At 41.4% G+C, this 25,795-nt stretch overlaps 1 protein-coding gene across 2 annotated transcripts in view; it reads left to right on the top strand.

Annotated features, from left to right (window-relative positions):
* rbm33a (RNA binding motif protein 33a) overlaps positions 1-25,795 on the top strand; it is a 162,425-nt gene that overhangs the window by 123,084 nt on the left and 13,546 nt on the right. For both annotated transcript variants that reach the window (XM_072576224.1, XM_072576223.1), the window contains exon 17: positions 3,404-3,592. In XM_072576224.1, coding sequence (XP_072432325.1) covers positions 3,404-3,592 — 189 coding nt within the window. The remainder of the gene's footprint in view (positions 1-3,403; positions 3,593-25,795) is intronic.

Below are 25,795 nucleotides of genomic sequence, written 5' to 3'. Positions count from 1 at the left end.
TTCAATGTTGCAGGATTGATTTTAACCAAATGCCTTCTGTCAAACTTGTGTTAAAGAGTTCTAGGTTTTCCTCAGATCTGAATCCAGTAGACTACTTTACCTCTGAGCATACAAATGACATCCAGTGTTATCCCAAGAAAGCGATGGTCGGCCACCTTGAAATGACTCTCCCATGGCAGGTTTTGGTAGCAAGTTCCAGGAAATATGATACTGTGATTACAAAAGAACATGTCTTTATGTTCAAGTTGGAATAATATGTAACTTGATTGTGTTGCTCCTTTTCTCAGTAATGTTGTTCCTCATGATTTTTTTAAAACAGTCCCCAGATGCAGGGAAATCCCATGCTTTTGGAAACAACTTGAATTGTGTGGACTTAATTCCCTCAAGCGTTAGGTTAGTAAGTTACCCAGGTGTAAGCATTTGCTACATAATTTATGAATAAGAAAAATAAATTAACCTCTTGTCAGCACCACAGGTATCGTACTACATACTATATCTCTGCCCAGCTGACTCTGAAAAGTCCTTCGTAACATGAATGTAAAGTTCTGAATGTTAAACAAATTATCTACTATACTAATTAAGCAACAGGCTTGTAGATTTATACTTGACAGAATACGTCAATATCCCTTTGCATCATAAATGGATTTACTCCGTCCCAGTGACTGGAGGTATCCACTAGAGATAAGGGACAGAAGAATACACTGAACAAGAATATACTGGGAATTCTCAACATTATCCATAGACCTTATTGGTGGTATGGTTACTAAGTTTGCAGATGACGTCAAAATTGGAGATGTAGTGGACAGTGAAGAAGGTTACCTCTGAGTACAACGGGACGTTGATCAGGTGCAATGAGCCAAGAATGGTGATGGAATTTAATTGAGATAAATATGAGGTGCTGCTTTTGGGAAAGGCGAATCAGGTTAGGATTTATACACTTAATGATAAGCTCCTGGGGAGTGTTGCTGGGCCAGGTGACTTTGTAGTGCAAGTTCATAGTTCCTTGCAAGTGGAGTCGCAGGTAGATAAGGTAGTGAAGAAGGCATTTGGTATGGTTTCCTTGATTGGTCAGTACATTGAATATAGGGGTTGGAAGTTCATGTTACAGCTGTACAGGACATTGGTTAGGCCACTTTAGGAATACCGCGTGCAATTCTGATCTCCTTCCTATCGGAAGGATGTTGTGAACCTTGAAAAGGTTCAACAAAGATTTACAAGGATGTTGCCAGAATTGAAGGATTTGAGCTATAGGGAGAAGCTGAATAGCCTAGGGCTATTTTCCCTGGAGTATTGGAGGCTGAGACCTTAGAGGCTTATAAAATCATGAGAAGCATGGATAGGATGAATAGCCAAGATACTTTCCCTGGGGTGGGGGAGTTCAAAACTAAGAGGGCATATATTTAAGGTGAGACAGGAAAGATCTAAAAGGGACTGAAGGAGCAACCTTTTCGTACAGAGGGTGGTGCATGTATGGAATGAGCTGCCAATGGACATGGTGGAGGCTGGTAAAATTGCAACATTTAAAAGGTGTCTGGATGGGTATACGAATAGGAAGAGTTTAGAAGGATATGGGCCAAATGCTGGCAAATGGCACTCGATTAATCTCTGATATCTGGGCGGTAAAAACAAGTTGGAACAAAGGGTCTGTTTCTATGCTGTACAGCTCTGACACTGTGACTTATGAAGCCTCATGGATTCAGGTCAAACAAGGTAAAGTTAAGTGTTCCCTTCCACTCCTCTGTTCAGTCAATACTCACTCATATTAAATTAGCTGACATCTGAAGGGCATATCTGGTGCTCTGCATCAGTTGAAGTGACATGGGGAAAATCGCTCAGTGTGCTTCTGCACCTGTTGCAGAAATGTCTGTCCACCATAGTTTTGATATTTCCTGTGAAGAGTAAATTTCAGTTCCACTGCAGGGAAATCCTCCATCATGTCATGTGCCATAACTACCATGCTACATGGAATAAGCTTTGGATAGGTCTTGCAGTCCAGAGCTACACTGTGCTGTTGGCAATCAGAATCAATATAAATTCTTCATGAAAAACTGCAAGACCAGTTCAGGTTCATTGAGTGCCAGGAAGAATTCTGGGGCCACCTTATAATGAAGTACAAAATTAGTACAACCACTACACACTTTAAAAAAAACTACACATACCCTCGATAATATTCAGACTTGAGCTGGCATGAGGCAGTGAACATTTATGCTAAATAAATATCAGGTCATAACTATTCCTGGGATCACACCTATTTGTTTACAATTTCATTTGCACTTGGATCGTGTGAGATCTAGTGTTCTTCAGTTTGATAGTGTTAACATTTCTTATTTTTTCTAAGTAAGTTAGTTTTGTGGTTTATTAGTTGACATGAGGATTGTTTAGAACATGCCCCATGTTTTTACATCTCCGAAAAATGCAGTTGCTACGGTTGCATCTTTTATTTAATAATTCTCATTCAGAGAGACGACTTAATGATTTGTAGAAATTTATTTTTCTTCAAACTGAATGGAGGTTTTTTTAAATTCTCTGATGGAATGTGGGCATTATGGCAAGGCCAGCATTTGTTGTCCATTCCCAATTGTTCCATAAACTCTAGAAAGGGCATTTAAGAGTCAACTGTATTGATATTGGTCTGGAGTCCCATGTAGACTGGACCAAGTAAGGACAGCAATTTTCTTCCCAAGAGGATGTCAGTGAACTAGATGGTTAATGTTGGATTGTGGTCAGTATTACTGAGACTAGCTTTTAATTTCAGATTTTATTACTTGTATTTATATTCCACCAGCTACCATGGTGTGAATTGAACCAATATTCCCACAACATTAACCTTGGCCTGTGAATTACTATTCCAGTTACATTACCAATATACAGAATCTCATCAAATTTTAGCTCGGAAAGTTGAAATTGCATTTTATCTGTTGTTCCTTGGGTTGTTACGTAAAGATTTATCTTCTAATCGATATTCACCCTTTAAGTGTTTAGTAAGTTAGTACCAGCATGACTTACGCCTTCAAAAATTTGAAATGTTCCCAAATAATCAGTCGTGCTTTTTTCTTAGTTGCCATGGATAAAATTCCAACATATAATCAGTGATGCACTGTTTTGCTTAAATAGCCCTGTTGTCATTTCTTTGGTAGAAACATATAAATTCTCCTTCATGCCTATGGATTAGCGCTTAGCTATTTAAATATTGCCGCCAGTTGACAGTACTCAAGTTCTGTTGATTTGTAATGTTCAGGCTAATAGATATTAAATATTGGGCAAATCCGCTTTAAAAATATAAACTTAAGTAGCTTCACCTAGTAAAGGTTGCTGTGAAGCATTTTATGACCCACTGTAGTTTGAACCACAAGCTGACACCCCAAGGACAAAATAAATTGGCTGAATGTTGTGCTCTCTACAGGTCATTATGCAGGGGCGCGGCACAGCATTACCAGGCCAGATGGGCCGAGGACGCATGATGCAACATAAACAGAATCTGCGAGTGGTGGAATGCAGACCTCAACCATGTGTGGTGTCAATTGAAGGGCTTTCTTCTTCAACTACTGATTTCCAGTTGAAAAACCTGCTGATGTCAGTTGGACCTATTCAGGTAGGTGACCCCTTGCATGCATTTTTTAGCACACAAATTATTGTACGGCTTTTTAAAAATCAATTGCAATTTAAGCTGCTCTTTTTGGCCTTGAATTTAAAGCTCCTTTCAAGTGTACAAGATTTTTATTATAATTGGTAAATTTTACCTCCTTGAATTAAATGGTAATGAGCAATTGCTATCAAATGCAATTGTAGCTTCTCTAGTAGATTTCATAATATGCAAGATTTGAATTAGCATACAGCTTTTTACATTGATTGCAGTTTTTTCTAATGCACAGATGGCAGTGGCTTGTCCTGGCATGTCACCCACATTGACAGAGGTGTCTGATTTGGATGTGGATCGCTGTGCATCACCAAAATTCTACTCCATTTCCCTTAATTCTTTGCATTATCTTTCTCCTTTGTTCCAGTCTTTGCCCTTGGTTAGCTTTTAAGCTCAACAGGCTACTTGGTTACTTCTGTAATATTGTCTTAATGTATACAGTTTCAGCTATATCCAATAAGGCTTTTATTTTGTAAGCTGCACTTGGAAGTAAATGTACCATATTTTTGAAAAACATATCGCACAGTTTGTGATGCATAATGAAGCAAACTGTTTTTAATTGTCATTGATATGCCATTTGCGCTCATTTCCAATAAGTTGAGCACCAGTGCTAAGTGGCTTTACAATGCACTAATTCTATCACATTTTGGTGGTTCACTGTCACTATCTGAAGGACAATTGGAATGGTCAACGAATACCGGTCTTGTCAGTGTTACTGACATGGCGTGAATAAGAGAAGAAAAAGAATAAATCTGAAACAATGGCCTGACCTACTGTCAGCACAGAAACAGACTCTTCGGTCTAATACGTCCATGCTGACCAGATATCCCAACCCAATCTCGTCCCACCTGCCAGCTCCTGGCCCATATCCCTGCAAACCTTTCCTATTCATGTACCCATCCAAACGCCTCTTAAATTTTGCAATTGTACCAGCCTCCACTGCTTCCTCTGGCAGCTCAGCTCATTCCTGAAGAAGGGCTTATGCCCGAAATGTCGATCCTCCTGTTCCTTGGATGCTTCTGACCTGCTGCGCTTTTCCAGCAACACATTTTCAGCTCATTCCATACACATACCACCCTCTGCGTGAAAAGGTTACCCCTTAAGTTTCTTTTATATCTTTCCCCTCTCACCCTAAACCTATGCCCTCTAGTTCTGGACTCCCCCACCCCAGAGAAGAGACTGTCTATTTATCCTATCCATGCCCCTCATAATTTTGTAAACCTCCAAAAGGTCACCCCTCAGCTTCTGATGCTCCACAGAAAACAGCCCCAGTCTATTCAACCTCTCCCTATAGCTCAAATCCTCCAACCCTGGCAACATCTTTATAAATATTTCCGGAACCCTTTCAGGTTTCACAACGTACTTCCGATAGGAAGGAGACCAAAGTTGTGCGCAATATTCCAAAACTGACCCAACCAATGTCCTGTACAGCCACAACATGAACTCCCAACCCCTGTACTGAATACTCTGACCGAGAAAGGAAAGCATATCAAATGCTGCCTTCACTATCTTATCGACCTGTGACTCTACTTTCAAGGAGCTATTAACCTGCACTGCAAGATCTCTATTCAGCAACACTCCCTAGGACTTTACCATTAAGTGTATAAGTCCTGCTAAGATTTGCTTTCCCAAAATGGAGCATCTCATATTTATCTAAGTTAAACTTCATTTGCCACTCCTCAGCCCATTGGCCCATCTGATCAAGATCCCTTTGTAATCTGAGATTACCTTATTTGCTGTCTACTACACCTCCAATTTTGGTGTCATCTGCAAACTTGGTAACTATACCTCTTATGCTCACGTCCAAATCATTTATAATCATTTTGTATAATCATTTCTTAAGCTCTTACCAGAATCCCACTTCGAATGAGTCGGTCAGTTTTATCCCCATTTTGACAAGCCTTTAGATGAGTGCATGATGTCCTAATGGGTCAACGTTTGGTGTTTGTTTTGGTTCTGAATGCATTTTCCCCCAGAGAATGTGAAAAAATATTATAGTATATTGAAGTATAATATATTGAAATATAAAAAATAGAATAGTCTATTGAAGATATCTTACAGCCTTGTCCTCGAAAAACCTTGGCAAGGATGATGTGTGGAACAAAATTGAACCTATAGGTAACCTTTATTCTACTTAATTTTTGAATAGTATATGGAACATTGCCAGAAATGACCAACAAAACCAGGTGCAGTTGAGTCTGATGCTGAATGGGTGTACAACAGGGACCCAGTAGATTTCAAAAGGCATTTGGTAAGCTGCTGCATAAAAGGTTGCTGCATAAGATAAAGAAGCAAGGTAGAAGGACAATGTATTAGCATGGAGAGGATTGGTTAACGAACAGGAAGCAAAGAGTGGGACTAAATGAGTGCTGTTCAGGTTGACATCAGTGACTAGTGGTGTGCCTCAGTGATCAGTGTTGGGACTGCAATTAATCACAATTTACATAGATGATTTGGAGTTGGGGACTATGTTAGTGTCTCAAGGTTTGTAGATGACATTAAGATGAGTGGTAGAGCAAACTGTGCAGAGGACTGTGAAACTTTGCGAAGGGACAAAGTTTAAGTGAGTGGGCAAAGGTGTGGCTCATGGAATACAATGTTAATAAGCGTGATGTCATCCATTCATCCACTACTTCACCCAGAGAGTGGTGGCTGTGTGGAATGCTCTGCCCCAGAGGGCAGTGGAGGCCCAGTCTCTGGATTCTTTTAAGAAAGAATTGGATAGAGCTCTTAAAGATAGTGGAGTCAAGGGGTATGGAGAGAAGGCTGGAACAGGATACTGATTAGGAATGATCAGCCATGATCATATTGAATGGCGGTGCAGGCTCGAAGGGCAGAATGGCCTACTCCTGCATCTATTGTCTATTGTCTATTTCAGTAGGTATAACAGTAAAAAGAACTATTGCTTGAACAGTACGAAATTGCAGCACGTTGCTGTGCAGAGGGGCCTGGGTGTCCTTGTGCATGAATCACAGAAGGCTGGTCTGCAGGTACAACAGGTAATTAAGAAGGCAAATGCAATTTTGTTCTTCATAGAACAATACAGCGCAGAACAGGCCCTTCGGCCTTCGATGTCGCGCCGACTATGAACTAATCTTAGCCCATTGCCCTACACTATCCCATCATCCATCGATGTGCTTATCCAAGGATTGTAAAATGTCCCTAATGTGGCTGATTTAACTACATTGGCAGGCAGAGCATTCTACGCCCTTACTACTCTCCTGAGTAAAGAACCTTCCTCTGACATCTGTCTTAAATCTATTTTTATTGCTAAAGGGATTGAGTTTAAAAGCGAGAGAGGTTATGTTGCAGCTGTATAGGATGCTGGTGAGGCCACACCTGGGGTACTGCATACAGTTTTGGTCTCCTTACTTGAGGAAGAATGTCCTGGCTCTAGAAAGGGTGCAGAGGAGGTTCACTAAGTTGATTCAGAGTTGAGGGGGTTGGCTTATGAGGGCAACTGAGATTATATTCATTGGAATTTAGAAGAATGAGGGCGGCCCTCATAAAAACACTCAAAATTTTGAAGGGAATAGGTAATCTAGAAGTCGAGAGGATGTTTCCACTGGCGGATGAAACTAGGACAAGAGGACATAGCCTCAAAATTAGAGGGAGCAGATTTACTTCTTCACCCAGAGGATTGTGGATCTATGGAATTCCCTGCCCAGTGAAGTGGTTGAGGCTTCCTCAGTAAATGTTTTTAAAGCTAAGGTAGGTAATTTTTTTTGAACAATCAAGAAATTAAGGGTTATGGTGAGAGGGTGGGTGTGTGGAGCTGGGGCCACAAAAAGATCAGCCATGATCTTATTGAATGGTGGAGCAGGCTTGAAGGGCCAGATGGCAGACTGCTGCTCCTAGTTCTTATGTTCTTAGATAAAAAGGATCAAAAATGTTGGAAAACTGATATCTTCTAGATGAAGCAAGCTTCAAAAATCCTGATTTAGTACCTATTGTTAATTATGGTCAAAGTTCTCAGTTCTGAGAAAGAAACTGGAGAGAGAGTTTTACTGGCAAAATAAGCAATATGTGATTTAATGGAGGAATTATCTGGACAGTTGAGACTAGAACTTTGGTGTGCACTCACCAAGAAGTGTTCCTGGCTTAAACATGAAGGTTTAGCTTTCAGTTCAGCATTGGTCCTGCTACCTTCCAACAATAATCTGCATTCCGTCATACCACAAGCTGCTCTCGAGAGATAATGTTACATTAGGGGCCTACTTGCTTTGGGGCTCCCCTCCTGACAAATGGTCATTTTTCTGGATTTGCAGTCATCCTAATTATTATATAATAGTCATATAACATAGAAACAGTTCCTTCGACCCACCGTGTCCGTGTCAACCAACAAACACCAAACTACATTAATTCCATTTACCTGCACTTGGTCCATAGCCCACTACGTCCTATGTTTAAGTACTCATCCAGATCCTCACCTTAAACTTATACCTTTCCCTTTTGGAAAGAGATTTTTATGATCTGTTCTGTCCATGCTTTTCATAAGTTTGTGTATATCAATAAGATCCTTTCAGCCTCTTCTGTTCCAAGACACAAGCCCTCTCCTCGTAACTGAGACATTTTTCATCCATGGCAACATTCTGAGCACTTTCTTGTGCACTCAAGTCCTTTCAATAGTGTGGCAACCAAATCTGTGCACAGTATTCCACATCTGGCCGAACCAATGTTTTATAATGGTGAACTAGTATTCTTGCTCCTATGTTCTCAGCCCCAGCTGATGAAGGCCGATTTCTCTTTTGCCTTTTCCACCACTCTTTTTCCCTGTGCTAACGTCTTCCATAATCCCTAAGAGTCCCCCATTCATTGTTATAAACTTCCCTTATTAGACCTCCCAAAATGCATCAATTCACATTTATTGGGATTAAATTCCATATGTCACTGCCCTGCCCAGTTTACCGTTTGATCAGTATCAGTCTGTCACCTCTCGCCATCCTCCTCTCTATCAACAACACCACCAACTTTTGTGTCATTTGTGACTTACTAATTATACCTTTTACTTCCAAGTTGTTAATGTACATGGCAAGTAATAAGGGTAACAGCACCCGGTCACAGGCTTCCAATTACAAAAGCAACCCACCATCATCACCCTTTGCCTCCTATTTATAAACCAATTTTGGATTCAGTTTGCCAAGTTGCCTTGGATCCCTTGGGTCTGATCTTTTCGACCAGCCATCCATATGGGACCTTGTCAAAGACCTTACTGAAGTCCGTGTAAAACACATCAACTACAATACTCTTGTCAATGTATTTCGTCACCTTTTCAAAAATCTCAATTAAATTAGACAGGCTGTTCCTCCAGCAAATCTGTGTTGATTTTTTTCATGATCAACCCCTACCTTTCCAAGTATTGATTTAATTCTGTTTTTCAGAATGTTTTCCTATGAACTGGCTTATTCCTGCTGCCCTTCATGAGCAAAGGAACTGTATTAGCTACTGTCCAGTCATCTGATATTTCACCTCCAGCCATTGAAGTATTAAATATCTCTGATTGGCCTCCAGCAATCTCCTGCTTTGCATCTCATAGCAGCCTGGAATACATCAGGCCTTCAGGCTTTGTGCACCTATATGCCTGCTAAAACATCTAATGCCTTCTCCTCCTTAATATTAATGTGTTCTACAACTTCATTATCCCAACTGAAACATGGAATTCAACAAAACTGGACGGGGTAGATGCATAAAAGATGTTCCTCATGGTGCATGAGTCCAGAATCAGGGGTCATTATATGCGATAAGCTATTGAGGACTGAGATGAGAAATTTTTTCAATCAGACAATGATGAGTCTGTGAAATCCATGACCACAGAGGTAGTCAAGTCTAAAGTATTGAATGATTTCAGGAAAGAGATGAATATCACAAGTGGAGTTAACTATTCAAGGATACTCAAGGGAGGAAGGTGTGAACAGGCTATTGAATTGGATGATCAGACACGATCATAATGAATGGCAGAGCAGGCTCTAAAGTCTAAATATTAAACTCATGTTGTTTTCTTGTTTCTTTCTAGACTGTAACACTGAGTGTTTATATTCCAGGTTTTGTTGATGTAGAATTTCACCACCTGCCATGGTCAGATTTGAGTCCATATCCACAGAACATGAAGCTGTGTTTCTCTATTACTGATTGCCACTAAGCTATCACCAACCTCCAGATAATCTAGAACTAGGGACACTGTTTCAAAAACTGGGATCTCCTATTTCAAAAAAACTATTGGATGTGTTCAGAGTCTTTGAAACTGTTTTGCTGAAAAGGTGTGGAAGCAGCGCCTTTGAATATTTTGAAGGCATAGTTTGGATCCCTGTTAAGTAAAGAAGTGAAAGATTATCAGGGTAGGTGAGAATGCAGATTTGTGGTTACAGTCAGATCAACCTATTCCTCCTCCTCCACGTTAGTATGTTCAAAGGCTGAAAAAGTTACAGTAAGTAATTCCCTTCCTTTAAAGCACGATTATCATCTACGAGGCACAAATCACAAAAACTTACCACTTAGAATAGAATATCCTTTATTGTCACATAGAATCCTTCACGGACGTAGAGCAGTATCGTGAAAAGTTTTACAACGTTGCCTCTTACGATGCCATCTTAGGTACAATTACCTAGGTTCAAATCATAGATACAAAAAGAGATATAAACAAGAAAAGTAGCTGCGTTATTTTACAGAAATAAGACATAGTTAAAAGGATAGTCATTACACTCATTGAGTTACACAGCTCGGAAGCAGAGCTTTCGGTCCACCTTGTCCGTGCTGACCAGATACCCTATATAAATCTAATCCCATTTGCCAGCATTTGGCCCATATCCTTCTAAATCCTTCGTATTCATATACCCATCCAGATGCTTTTTTAAATGTTGTAATTGTACCAGCCTCCTCCACTTCCTCTGGCAGCTCATTCCAGACACACACATTGAGTTAATTAGAGAATAGGGCCTTTTAAAGATCAGCAAGGCTGCCTATATGTGGAATTGCAGGAGACTGGGGAGCTACTAATTGTGTATTTGGCATCACTATTTATTATGGAGAAGGATATGGAAGATGGAGATTGTGGGGAAATAAATAGCAACATCTTAAAAAATTTCCATATTACAGAGAAGGAGATGCTGGATGTCTTAAAGGTGGATAAATCACCACAAGCTGATCAGGTGTACCCTAAAACTCTGTGGGAAGCTAGAGAAGTGATTGCAGGGCCCCTTGCTGAGATATTTGTATCATTGATAGCCACAGGTGAGGTACCAGAAGACTGGAGGTTGGCTAATGTGTCACTATTTAAGAAAGATAATAAGGAAAAGCCAGGGAACTTTCAAAATCAGTGAGCCTGACATTGCTGGAGGGAATCCTGAGGGACAGGATTTACATGTATTTGGAAAAACAAGGACTGATTAGGGATAGTCATGGCGTTGTGCATGGAAAATCACTGAGTTGAGTTTTTTGAAGAAGTAATGGAGAGGATTGATGAGGGCAGAGTGATGGATGTGATCGCTATTGACTTGAGTAAGGCGTTCAACAAGGATCCTCGTGGAAGACTAGTTAGCAAGGTTAGATCATGTGAAGTAGGGGGAGAACTAGCTATTTGGATTCCGAACTGGCTCGAAAGTACAAGACAGAGGGTGATGGTGGAGGGTTACTTTTCAGACTGGAGGCCTGTGACCACTGGTATGCCACAAGGACCAGTGCTGGGTCTAGTGCTTTGTCATTTATATGAATGATTTAGATGTGTGCTTAAGAGGAATAGTTAATAAGTTTGCAGATGACACCAAAATTGGAGATGCAATGGACGGTGAAGAATGTTACCTCAGTACAATGGGATCTTGATCAGATGGGTCAATGGGATTACAAATGGTAGATGGAATTTAATTTCGGTAAATGCAAGGTTTTGCATCTTGGAAAGGCATATCAGAGCAGGACTTACACACTTAATGATAAGGACCTGGGGAGTGTTGCTGAACAAAGAGACATTGAAATGCAAGTTCATACTTCCTTGTAATTGGAGTTGCAGATAGTTAAAAAAGCATTGCCTTTATTGGTCAGAGCATTAAGTATAGGAGTTGGGAGGTCATGTTGCAGCTGTACAGGACATTGGTTAGGCCAATGTTTGAATACTGCATGTAATTCTGGTCTCCTTGCTATAGGAAGGATGTTGTGGAACTTGAAAACGTTCAGAAAAGATTGACAGGGATGTTGCCAGGGCTTTTGGGTGGGGGGAGGGGGTGGTGGTTTGAGATATAGGGAGAGGCTGAATAGGCTGGGGCTATTTTCCCTGGAGCTTCAGAAGCTGACAGGTGACTTCATGGAGGTATATAAAATCGTGAAGGCATGGATAGGGGGAACAGCCAAAACTTATTTCCCCTGGGCAGGGAGAGTCCGAAACTCGAGGGCATAGGCTGAAGGTGGGAGGAGAAAGACTTTAAAGTGACCTAAGGGGCAATGTTTTTCATGTAGAGGGTGGTGCTTGTCTTATCAGCAAATTACACATAAACATTACATTGCAGTAGCTGAGTGAAGGGTCTTCTACATGTAGTCAGACTACACATGGCAGACCCCAGACGAACAACCATCCCCACTCCACTCCAAGCCTCCAATCCACTCTGCACCTCCTCTCGACTGTTTAAATGTAAGTTTTTTCAGGGGCTCGATTTCTCTTGCTGGTCACCACTTCGGGGCTGCTTCCACACCACTGGCCGCAGTGGTGACTCAATCCCCCTTGTTGGTCTTCGCCCGGGATTGCTTCCCCACGGCTCTTGCCTGAATGAGTTCAGTTCCAACAACACTCAAGCTCAACACCATTCAGAACAAAGCAGTCTCTTGACATCCTATCTACCATCTTCAGCCATCAGTCTTCGACCACCGTGGCAAAATGGTAGTATCGCCATTTCACGAGATGCATTGCAACAACTCACCATGCTTCCTTAGATATTTCCCTTCAAACCATTGACGTTTGCCATCAAGAAGAATAAGGGCAATGGTTTTTTGCGAAGACCGCTAGTCCAGGTTCCCCTCCAAGCCGCACACCATCTTAGTTATAGAGTTGTACAGCACAGAAAAAGACCCTTCCATCTAATTCATCCATGCTGACCAGATATCCTAATCTAGTCCCATTTGGCAGCATTTAGCCCATATCCCAATGATTTCATCGTATTCATGCACCCATCTAGGTGCCCTTTAAATATTGTAACTGTACCAGCCTCCACCATTCCGCTGACAGCTCAGTCCATACACACACCACCCTCTGTAAGAAAACATTGCCCCTTAGATCCCTTTTAAATCTTTCCCCTTTCACCTTAAACCTATTCCCTCTAGTTTTGGACTACCTTACCCTGGGAAAAAGACTTTGGCAATTAATTTTATCCATGCCCGTCATGATTTTATAAACCTCTATAAGGTCACCCCTCAATCTCTGACTCTCCAGGTAAAATAGCCCTAGCCTATTCAGCCTTTCCTTATAGGTCAAACTCTCTAAACCAGGCAATATCCTTGTAAATCTTTTCTGCTCCCTTTCAAGTTGACGATGCAAGTGGGTTCAGTCTGTAGCACCCTGCTATAATGGAGATGTTAATAATGTTGAAGAATTCCACTGCCTGGGCCACTTAACCTTTCTCTGTGGCGAGGAGAGTGATCAGCAGTGTGCTTTGGAGAAAATGGCGTCAGTTACATCCCAGATGCTTTTGTGGTCTGAGATTTGGTGAATGCTACTCAATTCCCCAGTTATAGAGTCAGAGTTATTCTGCAGGGAAATAGATCATTCATACAGCACAGAAACAGATCAAACTCATTCATGCTGGCTAGGTTTCCCGAAACAAACTAGACCCATTTGGCTTATGTCGCTTGAAACGTCACAAATTCATGTATCTGTCCAAAAGTCTTTCAGATGTTGTAATTGTACCTGCATCTACCACTTCCTCTGGAAGGTCATTCCATATACGAACCACCTTCTGTGTGAAAATGTTGTCTCTCTGTTGCAATCTAAATCTTTCTCCCCTCGCCTTAAAATTACACCCTAGAGTTTTACCTCACTTACTCTGAGGAAAAGACCATTGCTGTTCACCTTATCTATGCCCCTAATGATTTTATGAATCTCTAAGGTCACTCCTCAACCTCCTATGCTCCAGAGGAAAAAGACCCAGCCTATCCTCATAGCTCAAAACCTCCAATCCTGATGACACCCTTGTAAATTTTTCTGCATCCTTTCAAATTTAACAACTGACTTAGAACTACGTTACTATTAACTCAGAGCTGTTGGGTCAAAATTCTGGAATCCCTCCGCAGCAGCACTAAAAGTTTACCTAACCACTCTTAAGTGCAGAATCTCATGACAGCATGTCACCACCACCACCTCAAAGATAATAACAGATGGTGAGAAATGTTGGCCTATGATCTGGCAAAATAATAATCAAGAATATTTGCTGAGAATGTTTACTTGCAAAAGATGTACTTGCCAGATCCATCCTTTGCTGTGTGGCTTATACCTATATCCATGAGTTTGAGTTTAAGATAGACTGGTTGATGAGAGGGCAGAGTCAAAAATTGTTGAGCTTCTTCGTAACACAATTTATTACATACTAAAGTTAAATACTATAGTACATGGTATTCAGAGGTAACCACACTCTGATCTTCTTGTGGCATTATTGACAGTCTATATCATAAACTCTTGAATAAAAGCAAAGTGCTGAGAATGCAGGAATTCAAAAACACAATGCAGGAGAAACTCAGGTCTGGCAGCATCTGTGGAGAGAAGTGAAATTGTCATTTTGAGTTTAGTATGACTCCTCTTCAGAACTGATCTCTGCTACCTAGTGCTAGATTTTCTCCTACTACTTATCTGCTTGTGTTTTAGACATTCAGATGGCTTGACTTCAGGTTTCTGCTGTGTTTATCTCTTTCCATCTTAACTCTAACACTGTTTATGCTCAGAGTGGAGCAGCTCAGTGACATCATCCAGGGTTGCTGTGGAGTCTTAAAGAGCTTACATAACGCTGACCTTGAGTGTTTATTCCAATTGGTCCAATTGAGCAGCAGTCTTTCTATATAACATTTACAGTAGTTCCAAAGTACTAAAGCAGTTCTTTTTGCACCCATGTTGCACTTTATCATTGTGTGCACTTCCTTGATTAATTCTTACTAGTTACCTGCAAAAATGTGCATGTTGCACTTTATCTTAGCAAACATAGATACAAAAGTACATTTTTAAGCTGTACTGAAGTTGTGGTCAATACTGCTGTCTGTGACTCATTTTTATTTGCAAATGCGTCTTGCCACATCTGAACTCTCAGTTGGTATCAGTAACTCTTGGCCTTAATTATTGGACAACACTGATTCAAAGAATGATATTCATCATACAGTGCAGTTTCACCTAGGAAGTTGTTTTGGGTTGGAAATTAGACTTATGAGGAGAAAAGTGATCGTGGGACTAATTCCAATGTTTTAGAAAAAGCCAAGATGATTTAATAGATGTTTCTGAAACTATGAAATGATTTAATGGGGTAAGTTGGGACAGCCTCTTTCCTCTGGTGCATTAGTGATAAGGGGTCATCAATTTAAATTGTCACAATGAGGAGAGATTTCTTTAGAGGGTTTTCAGAACATAGCATGGATCGCCACAGGGTGCAGTTGAAACAGAGACCAGGGAAAATTTGATAGATATTTGTAGTAGATCATGATACAGGGCTGTGGGCAGAATTTGGAAAGAGGGATTTGTTTTGGATTGCTCTCACTTTGCCAAATAGTCTTGTTCTATGCTTAGACTTGTATGGATCCATGGTATTCTCTGAATGTGTTCTATTCGTAATTTGAAGTTCTTTGTTTCCCAGTGATTTGATTTTTTTAAAGTATTAAATTATTTGTTCCTGTATTTAATTTGTCTTTCTGAACCATTTAATTTTAATGTAATAAAGGATAAAACCACTTCACTTTTTTATTTTTTTTTCCCTATTACTCAGTTTCTATTTTCATTTCTATCCTCCTGTCTTCAATGTGACCCTAATTATGTGTTAATATGTGCAAGAACAGCATTACTTGGGTTTCTGCCAGGAACACCAATTTCCAGTTAGGTAGTTCTTACTGTGTGTAACTTCATCAAAGGAAGCTGATTGCAGAATTTTATAGTGAATAATTTACCTTTTAATTTATGTTTGTAACAGAGAAGGCTTCTAGGTTTATGTCTCCAGTTACTTCTCAAAAAAAATTCCCTTGACTACACACACACAGAATGATCAATTATGTTTTTTAATTGCACAAACTTGAAGGGGAAGCTTTTGTCACAAAGCCAACATTTAATAACTGCTGTCAAATGGTATTGCATTTCTAAACTTTTCGATAACCTGCAGATTTTGCATCAACAGTTGTGCATGGCTTCCTCATTAACACATGCTGTACGATTGGACTTTTACATAAAACACTTTTTGTATGGCTTTCAACTGCTGCCTTAAGAAGTCCAGCTCATTCTTCATGATCCTGTTTGATTGATGAAAGGAAACACAATTGTTTTAATCTGTTAACTGTATGTGCCGTAGCATAATTTCAAGATATGTGTGAAGCATGTTAAAGAGGTTATGGAAGTATTTCTTTCAAATGTGGGCAGGCTTGATTTTTGATATTGATTCAAGGAGAAGCTGTGCAGTCCTGTTTAATTTGTTCAAGTGCCAAGAGTCGACTGCCTGTAATACATGAAAGCAATGTTTGCCCATGCTGTATGGGAGCTGTAATGTTGATATATTTCCTGAAGTGTTTTCTATCATCTTAGCAGTGGATTTATCCTGTTACTTTTCTGTTTGTCCAAGTTATTAATTCTGTTTTGTAGCAGCCACTTTTGCTTTGAATTTTATCTTCCCATGTAAGTTGAGAGGGGTCCAGGGAGCGCAGGTGATAAAGATTGTGAGAAAGAATGTGAGCCATAAGGAATTTGCAGAAATGAGATGAAGTCTTAGAGACATTTGGAAATTTTAAATTTACTTGGTTAGGAAACAGGGAGCTATTATGACATAGGAATGTGCATGAGAGTGACCTTAGGCAATGTGTTGCATATGTAATTCGGCAAGTGAAAGTTAAACGTATTGGCGTTATTAGTGAAGATCAGTTCTGCACTGAATAGAATGGTGCAGCTTTGGAATCATCTGAGATATGTATAGTGTCTAGGGAAAGCAGTGAAATTTGTAATTCAAGGGGACAGAGTTGATCATGAGTGTTGACACAAAAACTTTTTTCAATTTCCCACTTCATGTCCAATGGCTTGACAATGCAGAGATTACGATGGTATAGCTTAGGGCATTGGCATGTATGTATGAAAATTGGCACTCCATGTGGAAGTGGTAATACTGATGGGCAATACGCAGATGAGAAAATGGCCAGTGTAGTAGGTCTTTGATCAACTTGGTAGGTGATGTTGCTACAATGGAAATCAGAGTCTTTTGAAAATACAAATTTGCTCTGTTTCATGATCTGAAAAACTCAAAATTCCTTCTGCTAAATAGGAAAATTAAGACTGTTCTACTGGCTAAATGTCAATTCTACAAAAATCCAATCTCTGCTGTTACACTTGATTCTTCAGTAGCCCTAAAACTTCACTTCTCTGCTGCTCTCCTTTCTGATCTTCCACATTAAACCTCAACTTAAACAGCAACTTGTGTTTCAATCACATTAAACTTCATTCTTCCAGTCCAAGCTCCACTGCTGTCATTAATTCAAGTATGTGGATTCTTGGTTACCCTTAATTCTAAATTTCTCCATGGCTTTACTTGCTCCTACTTGTGAAATTACCTCCTGTCTTGGAGCAATGAATTTATGCTCCATTTCTCTGAGCAATGATTTTTTTTTTCACCATGGCTCCCACTTCTCCACCATTAACCACCACCTTGTTCGGCCATTGTTTCTGTACATTGAAGACTCTGTTCCCTCCATCCTGCCCTGCTTGTGGAAGGCTTGAAATCTTGCAACTTCTCCATTCTGGCCTCCTTTTACTTTGCCTGTGTGCACCATATTTTAATGAGGAAGAAAGGAATGCTATGAGGCATCTTCTGATCTCAATGCATGCCATCTTCAGTATAACTTCAGTCTAGAAAGTAAGGTAGTTAATAAATACCCTTTGGACTTTAAAAATATCTCTTCCCGACAATGTAACCAATTCAGATAAATCTAATTTCTTTGATTTTTCTTGGAACAAATAGTGCACGTTTGGTAATAGAGAAGCATTTTCAGCATTGTGAATTCCATGTACTGTTTGATTACAAATTATGTATTTTTTGTGTGGTTTCATGTATGATATAGTGAAAAGTATTGTTTTGTGTGCTAACCAGGCAAATCAAACCTTGCATAAGTACATTAGGGTAATAGAACAGAATCTAGAATGTAGTGTTACAGCTCCAGAGAAGGTGAAGAGAAAAAGTAGCAATCACAAAATATCCTTAATATTCTTGCTGTAAAATGAGAAGTTGTGTGGTGAAATTATATGTTGCTCATGCAATTTTTGAAAAAACAATTTTAACTTTGAAATTCAACTGTCAGCAAAAGCTATCACACATGTATTCTATGATTTGTTTGCCATGTCTCAAATAGTATAATGCTGATTTTACAACCTACAAGATGTTCTCTGATATGCCTTTAGGTTTACTGTCAAGATGTCTCTCACAGAAAAGCCTCCAGATCATTCTGCTAACTAACTCAAAAGTAACTGTGTTCGATTGAAATAAAATTCTAAAATGCTAATGGCAGCAGAAGAAAGCTGTCGATGTTTTGTCCCCATTCTGGAAATTTAATGAATGCTCAGTGTCAAACCTAATGCCTGTACTAATTACGGAGCACTAAATGAAATGATGCGTGGGTGGTTAGGATCCTGTAAATTGCAGGAAAGTACCCCCCTGTTCATAAAACAGCATAAAATATGTAAATAAGGTAATTGAATAAGATGATGACTGAGGATTTTTAGCTTAAAGTGAGTAGTATGACTCTTCTTTTGTTGGAAGTCCATTAATGAGCTCCCTGATGGCTTCTTGAGTGTATACAGTGGGTTACTGAGCCACAGGAACTAAGATCATCAAACCTAACTTTGCATAAGCACCAATATTATCCTTCCTTTTCCGTGACGAGGAAGAGAAAGTTGACTGTCTTGACTAAATCTTTTGGTTATTTTTAAAGATTAAACATGGTGATTGGCTGTTTCTGTAGATGTTTTCCTCAGCAACTTGTTCGGACATTGGTACGCACCTGTGGAACAGGTTGGAGTGAACCAGGGAACTAATAGCCCAGCAGCAGGGACGCCACCATTGCACCACTAGAGACCCTATTGCTTGCTTCAGTATGATAGTAGAAAGAAGCTGGTGCACTACCCATCGCAGTCTCGCTCAGTTGAATCTGATGTTATGAAGCAATGCTTCCCTTTGTCAAAATTATCTATTATCCTATCCCCACCTTCCTGGCATATTGGTTACTTGTCCATTGCACTATATGGGGTGGATCAGTGGTTAGCACTGCTGCCTCACAGCACCAGGGACCCAGGTTCAATTCCTGCCTTGGGCAACTGTCTGTGTGGAATTTGCATGCACCCCCCATGTCTGCGTGGGTTTCCTCCCACAGTCCAAAGATTTGCAGATTAGGTGAATTGGCCATTCTAAATTGCCCGTAGTGTTAGTTGGATTAATCGGGTAAATGTAGAGGATTGGATCTGGGTGGGTTACTCTTCGGATGGTCAGTGTGGACTTGGGCCGAAGAGCCTGATTCCACACTGTAGGGAATCTAATCATACCATATTAGGGAATCTAATCATACCATATGTTTTAAGGATATTGGTGTAGCTTTGGATGAGCAAAAGCTATCCTTTGAGAATAACCTACCCTGTTTGCAGAAATGCGAAGAAATTCCTCCTACATAAGTGCAACATTGATTTTATTGACGCTGCTCTTCTCTGTAACATGGGAGAAAGTGAGGACTGCAGACGCTGGAGATCAGAGTGGAGAGTGTGGTGCTGGAAAAGCAGGAAAATCGACATTTCAGGCCAAAGTCCTTCATCAGGAATGAGGCTTGTGAGCCAAGAGGGTGGAGAGATAAATGGGAGGAAGGCACCACCTCATGCTCCAACAAGGAGGTTGAACAGTTCATCAACTTCAACACATTCCACCCGTCCTTAAGTTCACCTGAACCATCTCCCTCCCCTTCCTGGACCTTTCCATCTCCATCAACTGTGACCGTCTCAATACTGGCATCTTCTACAAACCCACTGACTCTCACAGCTACCTTCTCCCACCCTGCCTCATGTAAAAATGCTATCCCTTATTCCCTATTCCTCTGCCTCCGCGGCACCTGCTCCCAGGAGGACCAGTTCCACCACATAACACACCAGATGGCCGCCACCTTCCAAGACTGCAATTCCCCCTCCCATGTGTTTGATGATGCCCTCCAGCGCATCTCATTCACTTCCCGCACCTGTGCCCTCGAACCCTACCCCTCCAACCACAAAAAGGACAGAACGCGCCCCCCCCTCCCCACCCCGTCTTCAACTTCTACCCCACTAATCGTATCATCCTCTGTCATTTCCGCCACCTATAAATGGACCCCACCAGCAGAGATGTATTTCCCTCCCCACCCCTATTTACATTCCGTAAAGACCATTCCCTCCACAACTCTCTTGTCAGATCCCCCACCCCCCACCAACACACCCGCTCCTCCTGGCACCTTCCAGTGCCACCAAAGGAATTGTAAAACCTGTGCCCACACCTCCCCCCAGACCTCTATCCAAGGCCCCAAAGAAGCCTTCCACATCCATCAGAGCTTTACCTGCACTTCCACATGTCATTTACTGTATCCGTTGTTCCTGATGTGGTCTCTTGGACATTGGGGAGATAGGACGCCTACTTGTAGAATGCTTTGCAGAACATCTCCGGGACACCCGCACCAACCAACCCCACTGCCCCGTTGCCAAACACTTCAACTCCCCCTCCGCCAAGGACGTGCAGGTCCCAGGTTTCCTCCATTGCCACTCCGTAATTACCCGAAACCCGGAAGAAGAACACCTCATCTTCGGCCTTAGGACCTTCTAACCACATAGGATCAATGTGGATTTCACGAGTGCCTCACTACCCCCCCACCTTATCCCAATTCTAATCTTCCACCTTGGCACTGCCCTCATGACCTGTCCTACCTGTCCATCCCATCTATCTGCTCCACCATCCCCTCTGACCTATCACCATTATCCCCACCTTCATCTACCTATTGCACTCTCAGCTAACTTCCCCCAGCCCCACCCCCTCCCATTTATCTCTCCGCCCCCTTGTCTCACAAACCTCATTCCTAATTAAGGGCTTTTGCCCGAAACGTCAATTTTCCTACTCCTGACTAGCTGTGCTTTTCCAGCATCATCTTCTCGACTCTTCTTTGTAACATGTCTACCATGTGACACAGGTATTAATCTGGATGTTATTAACTTTTTTATGTGCTATTTAAATTCTCTTCAGGACTGGAAATGTGCTTCAATTTGCTGTAAGTTACAGTATGGATCATAATTCTTCACTGTGAAACTCCCGCCTTCCAAAGGCCTTAATACCTACTTCAGTCAACTCTGGCATCAGGAAGGAGGAACCATATCATTTGTAATTCCTGTCATGCCTACAGAAATGCTATCCATACCATTGCAAGAAATCCTCATCTCCTACTATTTTGGTATTATTTTACCGATTTCTTGGTATTTGGGTTTCTTCCTTGCTCCATTGTCCTATGATGTTGTTCAGCTGTCTGTTGAGCTGCTGAATATTGTTTTGACATTAAAACTCTCATGTCCCCTGACCTATGGATTCCATCTCCTGCTGTCCGATCTAGGATCTACTTCTCTTTCTGTACATTCTCTGTTAGATTGGATTGGATTACTTACAGTGTAGAAACAGGCCCTTCGGCCCAACAAGTCCACACCGCCCTGCCGAAGCACAACCCACCCAGACCCCTACATCTACCCCTTACCTAATACTACGGCCAATATAGCATGGCCAATTCACCTAACCTGCACATCTTTGGACTGTGGGAGGAAACCGGAGCACCTGGAGGAAATCCACGCAGACATGGGGAGAATGTGCAAACTCCACACAGTCCGGGCGGGAATTGAACCCGGGTCTCTGGCGCTGTGAGGCAGCAGTGCTAACCACTGTGCCACCGTGCCGCCCACAATTGTCTAGTTCTGCGTTTAGGTTATCTCACTGTGGAGCATATGATGTATAAACTGTTTTCTCTGCTGTGGAGTATGCCAGTGGATGCAGAATCCGATGCAATTTTCAATTAATGTGTAAATATGCAGGCTCCAGAAAGGTAAAACTATAATACCTCACATAAAGCACCCACTGAAGACCATCAGGGTTTCCTTGACTTCCTTGTTATCTTAACATAGATGTCGGTAACTGCAGTTAAGCTGAATACCCCCACTAGCACCAAACCCTACTTACTCATTTCGCAAGCGTTAGTTATAGATTAGTACATCAATTATCTCAAGTAACTTGGAGACCTAGAGATGTACTGCACTGAAACAGACCCTTCGATCCAACTCGTCCATGTCGACCATTCATCCCAACCCAATCTAGTCCCATCTGCCAGCACCCGGCCCATGTCCCTCCAAACCCTTCCTATTCATATTCATATCTGGATAAAAGGCATATATCCAGATGCCTTTTAAATGTTGCAATTGTACCAACTTCCATCACTTCTCTGGCAGCTCATTCCATACACGTACCACCTTCTTGCATGATAAAGTTGCCCCTTAGGTCCCTTTTATATCTTTCCCTTTCACCGTCAACCTATGCTCTCTAGTTCTGGACTTCCCGACCCCAGGGAAAAGACTTTGTCTATTAATCTTATCCCCTCATGATTTTATAAACCTCTGTAACGTCACCCCTCAGCCTCCGATGCTCCAGGAAAACAGCCCGAGCCTATTCAACCTCTCCCTATTGCTCAAATCCTCTAAGCCGGGCAACATCCTTGTAAATCTTTTCTGAACCCTTTCAAGTTTCACAACGTCTTTCTGATAGGAAGGACACCAGAATTGCATGCAATATTCCAAAAGTGGCCTAACCAATGTTCTGTACAACCACAACATGACCCCCTCTCCTCCTCCCCCCCCCCCCCCCCCCCCCCCCCCAAACTCCTCTACTCAGTGCTCTGACCAATAAAGGAAAGCATACCAAACGCTGCCTTCACTATCTATCGACCTGTAATTCTACTTTTAAGGAGCTATGAACCTGCATTCAAGGTCTCTTTTTTTTCAGCAACACTCCCTAGGACTTTACCATTCAGTGTATAAGTCCTCTCTTTCATAACCAATAAATTATGTATTAATTCAGCAAATAAACTTTAAAGGAGTCTTGATATTAAAAAGCTAAAGTAAATAAAATCCATTCTTATTATGGTCATCGGAACTACTGTATAAAGGGACATAGTACTTTGCGAACACCCATCAGCAAGAGGATGTATTGAAAAGGATTTGAAGAAATGCTAGCGATCTCAAGCCCAAGAAACAATTCTACCTCCTGGGAATTCCTGCCAAATGTTCAAGATGCAGTTCTAGGATTGGGCTCATCAGCCACATAAGGACCCCACTTTTCAGCATGGTGGCTCAGTAGTTAACATTGCTGCCTCATCGTGGCAGGGAGTCTGGTTTGTTACCAGCCTCGGGTGTCTGTTTTTGTGGAGTTTGCACATTCTTCCTGTGTCTGCATGGGTTTCCTCAGAGGGCTTCAGTTTCCTCCCACAGTCCACAGTTGTGCAAGTTCGGTGGGTTGGATGAGGGTGGGATGCTCTTTGGAGGGTTGGTGTGGACGCGATGGGCCAAATGGCCTGCTTCCAGACTGTATGAATTCTGTGATTCCTCCAAATCACTTATTCCTGACTTTAAACTAATGTCCACTTGTTTTCAACATGTCTGTCATGGGCAAAAATTATTCTCACTATCTACTGTGCCAATGCCTTTGTGTATACCTCAATCAGATACAACCCCAGCTGCCTCTGCTCCAAGGAAAACAAACCCAGCCTTTTCCAGAGTCTTCTCGTAACTCCGATTTTTCACCTCAGGTAGCATATTTTCTTTTCTGCACCCTCTCCAGTGCAGACGTGCTCTTCTGAAAGTGTGGCGACCAGAACTGCACACAGCATTCTATCTGTGGCCAAACTACCTTCATAAAGTTGTAACGAGATTTCCTATGTCTTATGCTCTGGCTAATGAATGCAAGCATCCCTTATGCTGCCTTCATTATCCTGTCTACCCACATTGACATTTTGAGGGATCTATGGACTAGTACAGCAACGTCCATTTGTTTCTCAGTACTCGCGAGCAACCTGTCATTTGTTTGTGTATATCTTTGCCTTATTAGACCTCCCAAAATGCATCACATCGCACATATCATGATTAAGTTCCATCTGCTTTTGCTTTGTCCAATTTTCCAGCTGATCAGTAGCAGATGCAGTCTAAGGCTATCCTCCCCATTACCAAAACACCAATTTTCGTGTCATCACCTGAACACACGTCCTGCATTCATGGTCACCATAGACCATGGAAGTGACCCTAATTCCCCACATATTGCAGGAGATGATAAGCCCTTCATCCCAAGGTCATTCTTGTAAACTTCCTCTGGGCTCCCTCCAATACGAGCACATCCTTCCTTAGATGTGGAGCACAAAACTGCTGGCAGTGCTCCAAATGGAGTCTGACCAGAGCCTTATACAACCTCTTGGGCATTATCTTTAACATATGATTCCATCAGAATAGCTGTGTCAGGGTCTGTGAATTTTGGCACAAATTCTTAGAAATTAGTGAGCAGGACTTTGTTGAGTTGACAGGACTGAGTTTGTCATGGTTAAATAAATGTTTTACATTTTTTTATTTGCATTTGGAGCAAATGGACTGGATGAGTTGACCTTTTATTTAGATGCTGGTGCAGTTGTTAACAACCAGTATTCCTTTGTACATAGTACAACTGTGTATTCAAGTTTAATAGAACTTATCTGATCTGGTCAAGAAAAAGAAGGAGGCGTATGTCAAGTATAGATGGCTGGGATCAATTGAATCCCTAGAGGAGTATAAGAGCAGTATAAGTATACTTCAGGGAAGTCAGGAGCGCAGAAAGAAGACTCTGGATTCTCTCTAACCTGGTTTGCCAAAGAGATTCTACAAATACGTCAAGGGTTTAAAAAAAAACGTAATAGTGGAGAGATTAGGGCCCCATAAAGACCAACCAGTCTGTGTGTGTGGAACCCATGATGTGGAGGTGCCCGTGTTGGATTGGGTTGGACAAAGTCAGAAGTCACACACCAGGTTGTAATGTAACAGGTTTATTTGAAATCACAAACATTGGGGTCTCTGCTCCTTTTGTCTAGTAAAGTCACATGACAAAGGAGCAGAGCTCCAAATGCTTGTGATCTCAAATAAACCTATTGGGCTATAACCGTGACATATGACTTCTGATTATGTGGAACCGCAGGAGATAGATGAGATACTAAACGAGTATTTCGCATCAGTGTTTACTGTGGAGAAGCATATGGAAAGTAGAGAACTTGCAGAAATAAATAGTGATATCTTGAAAAGTGTACATATTACAGAGCAAGAGATGCTGAATCTCTTAAAATGCATAGAGGTGGAAGAATCTCTGGGACCTGATCAGGTGTTTCCCAGAATATTGAGAGAAGCTCAGGAAGTGATTCTGCGGAGAGACTGGAGGTTGACTAATGCGGTGCCATTGTTTACGAAATGTGGTAAGGAAAAGGCAGGGACTATAGACCAGTAAACCTGATTCTGAGGGACAGGATTTACATACATTTGGAAGGGTAAGGACTGATTAGGGATAGTCAACATGGTTTTGTGCATGGGAATTCATATAATTTGATTGAGTATTTTGAAGATGTGGCAAAGACAACTGATGGGGGCAGAGCGGTGGACGTTGTCTGTATGAACTTCAGCAAGGTGTTCAATAAGGTTCAGCTTAGACTTGTTCACAAGAGTAGATCACATGGAATCCAGGGAGAGCTCGCCATTTGGATGCAAAATTGACTTGAAGGTAGGAGACAGTTTGTGGTGATGGAAAGCTGCTTTTTGGACTTGGAGGCCTGTGACCAGTGGTGTGCCACACGGATCAGTGCTGGGTCCACTGCTTTTTGTCATTTATGTAAATGATTTGGATGTGAATGTATGGTGAGTAAATTTGC

Source organism: Chiloscyllium punctatum, chromosome 8 (assembly GCF_047496795.1).
Source record: "Chiloscyllium punctatum isolate Juve2018m chromosome 8, sChiPun1.3, whole genome shotgun sequence".
Taxonomy (NCBI): domain Eukaryota; kingdom Metazoa; phylum Chordata; class Chondrichthyes; order Orectolobiformes; family Hemiscylliidae; genus Chiloscyllium; species Chiloscyllium punctatum.
Note: the sequence above shows the minus strand (reverse complement) of the source record. Positions and strands in the feature narration are given on the sequence as shown.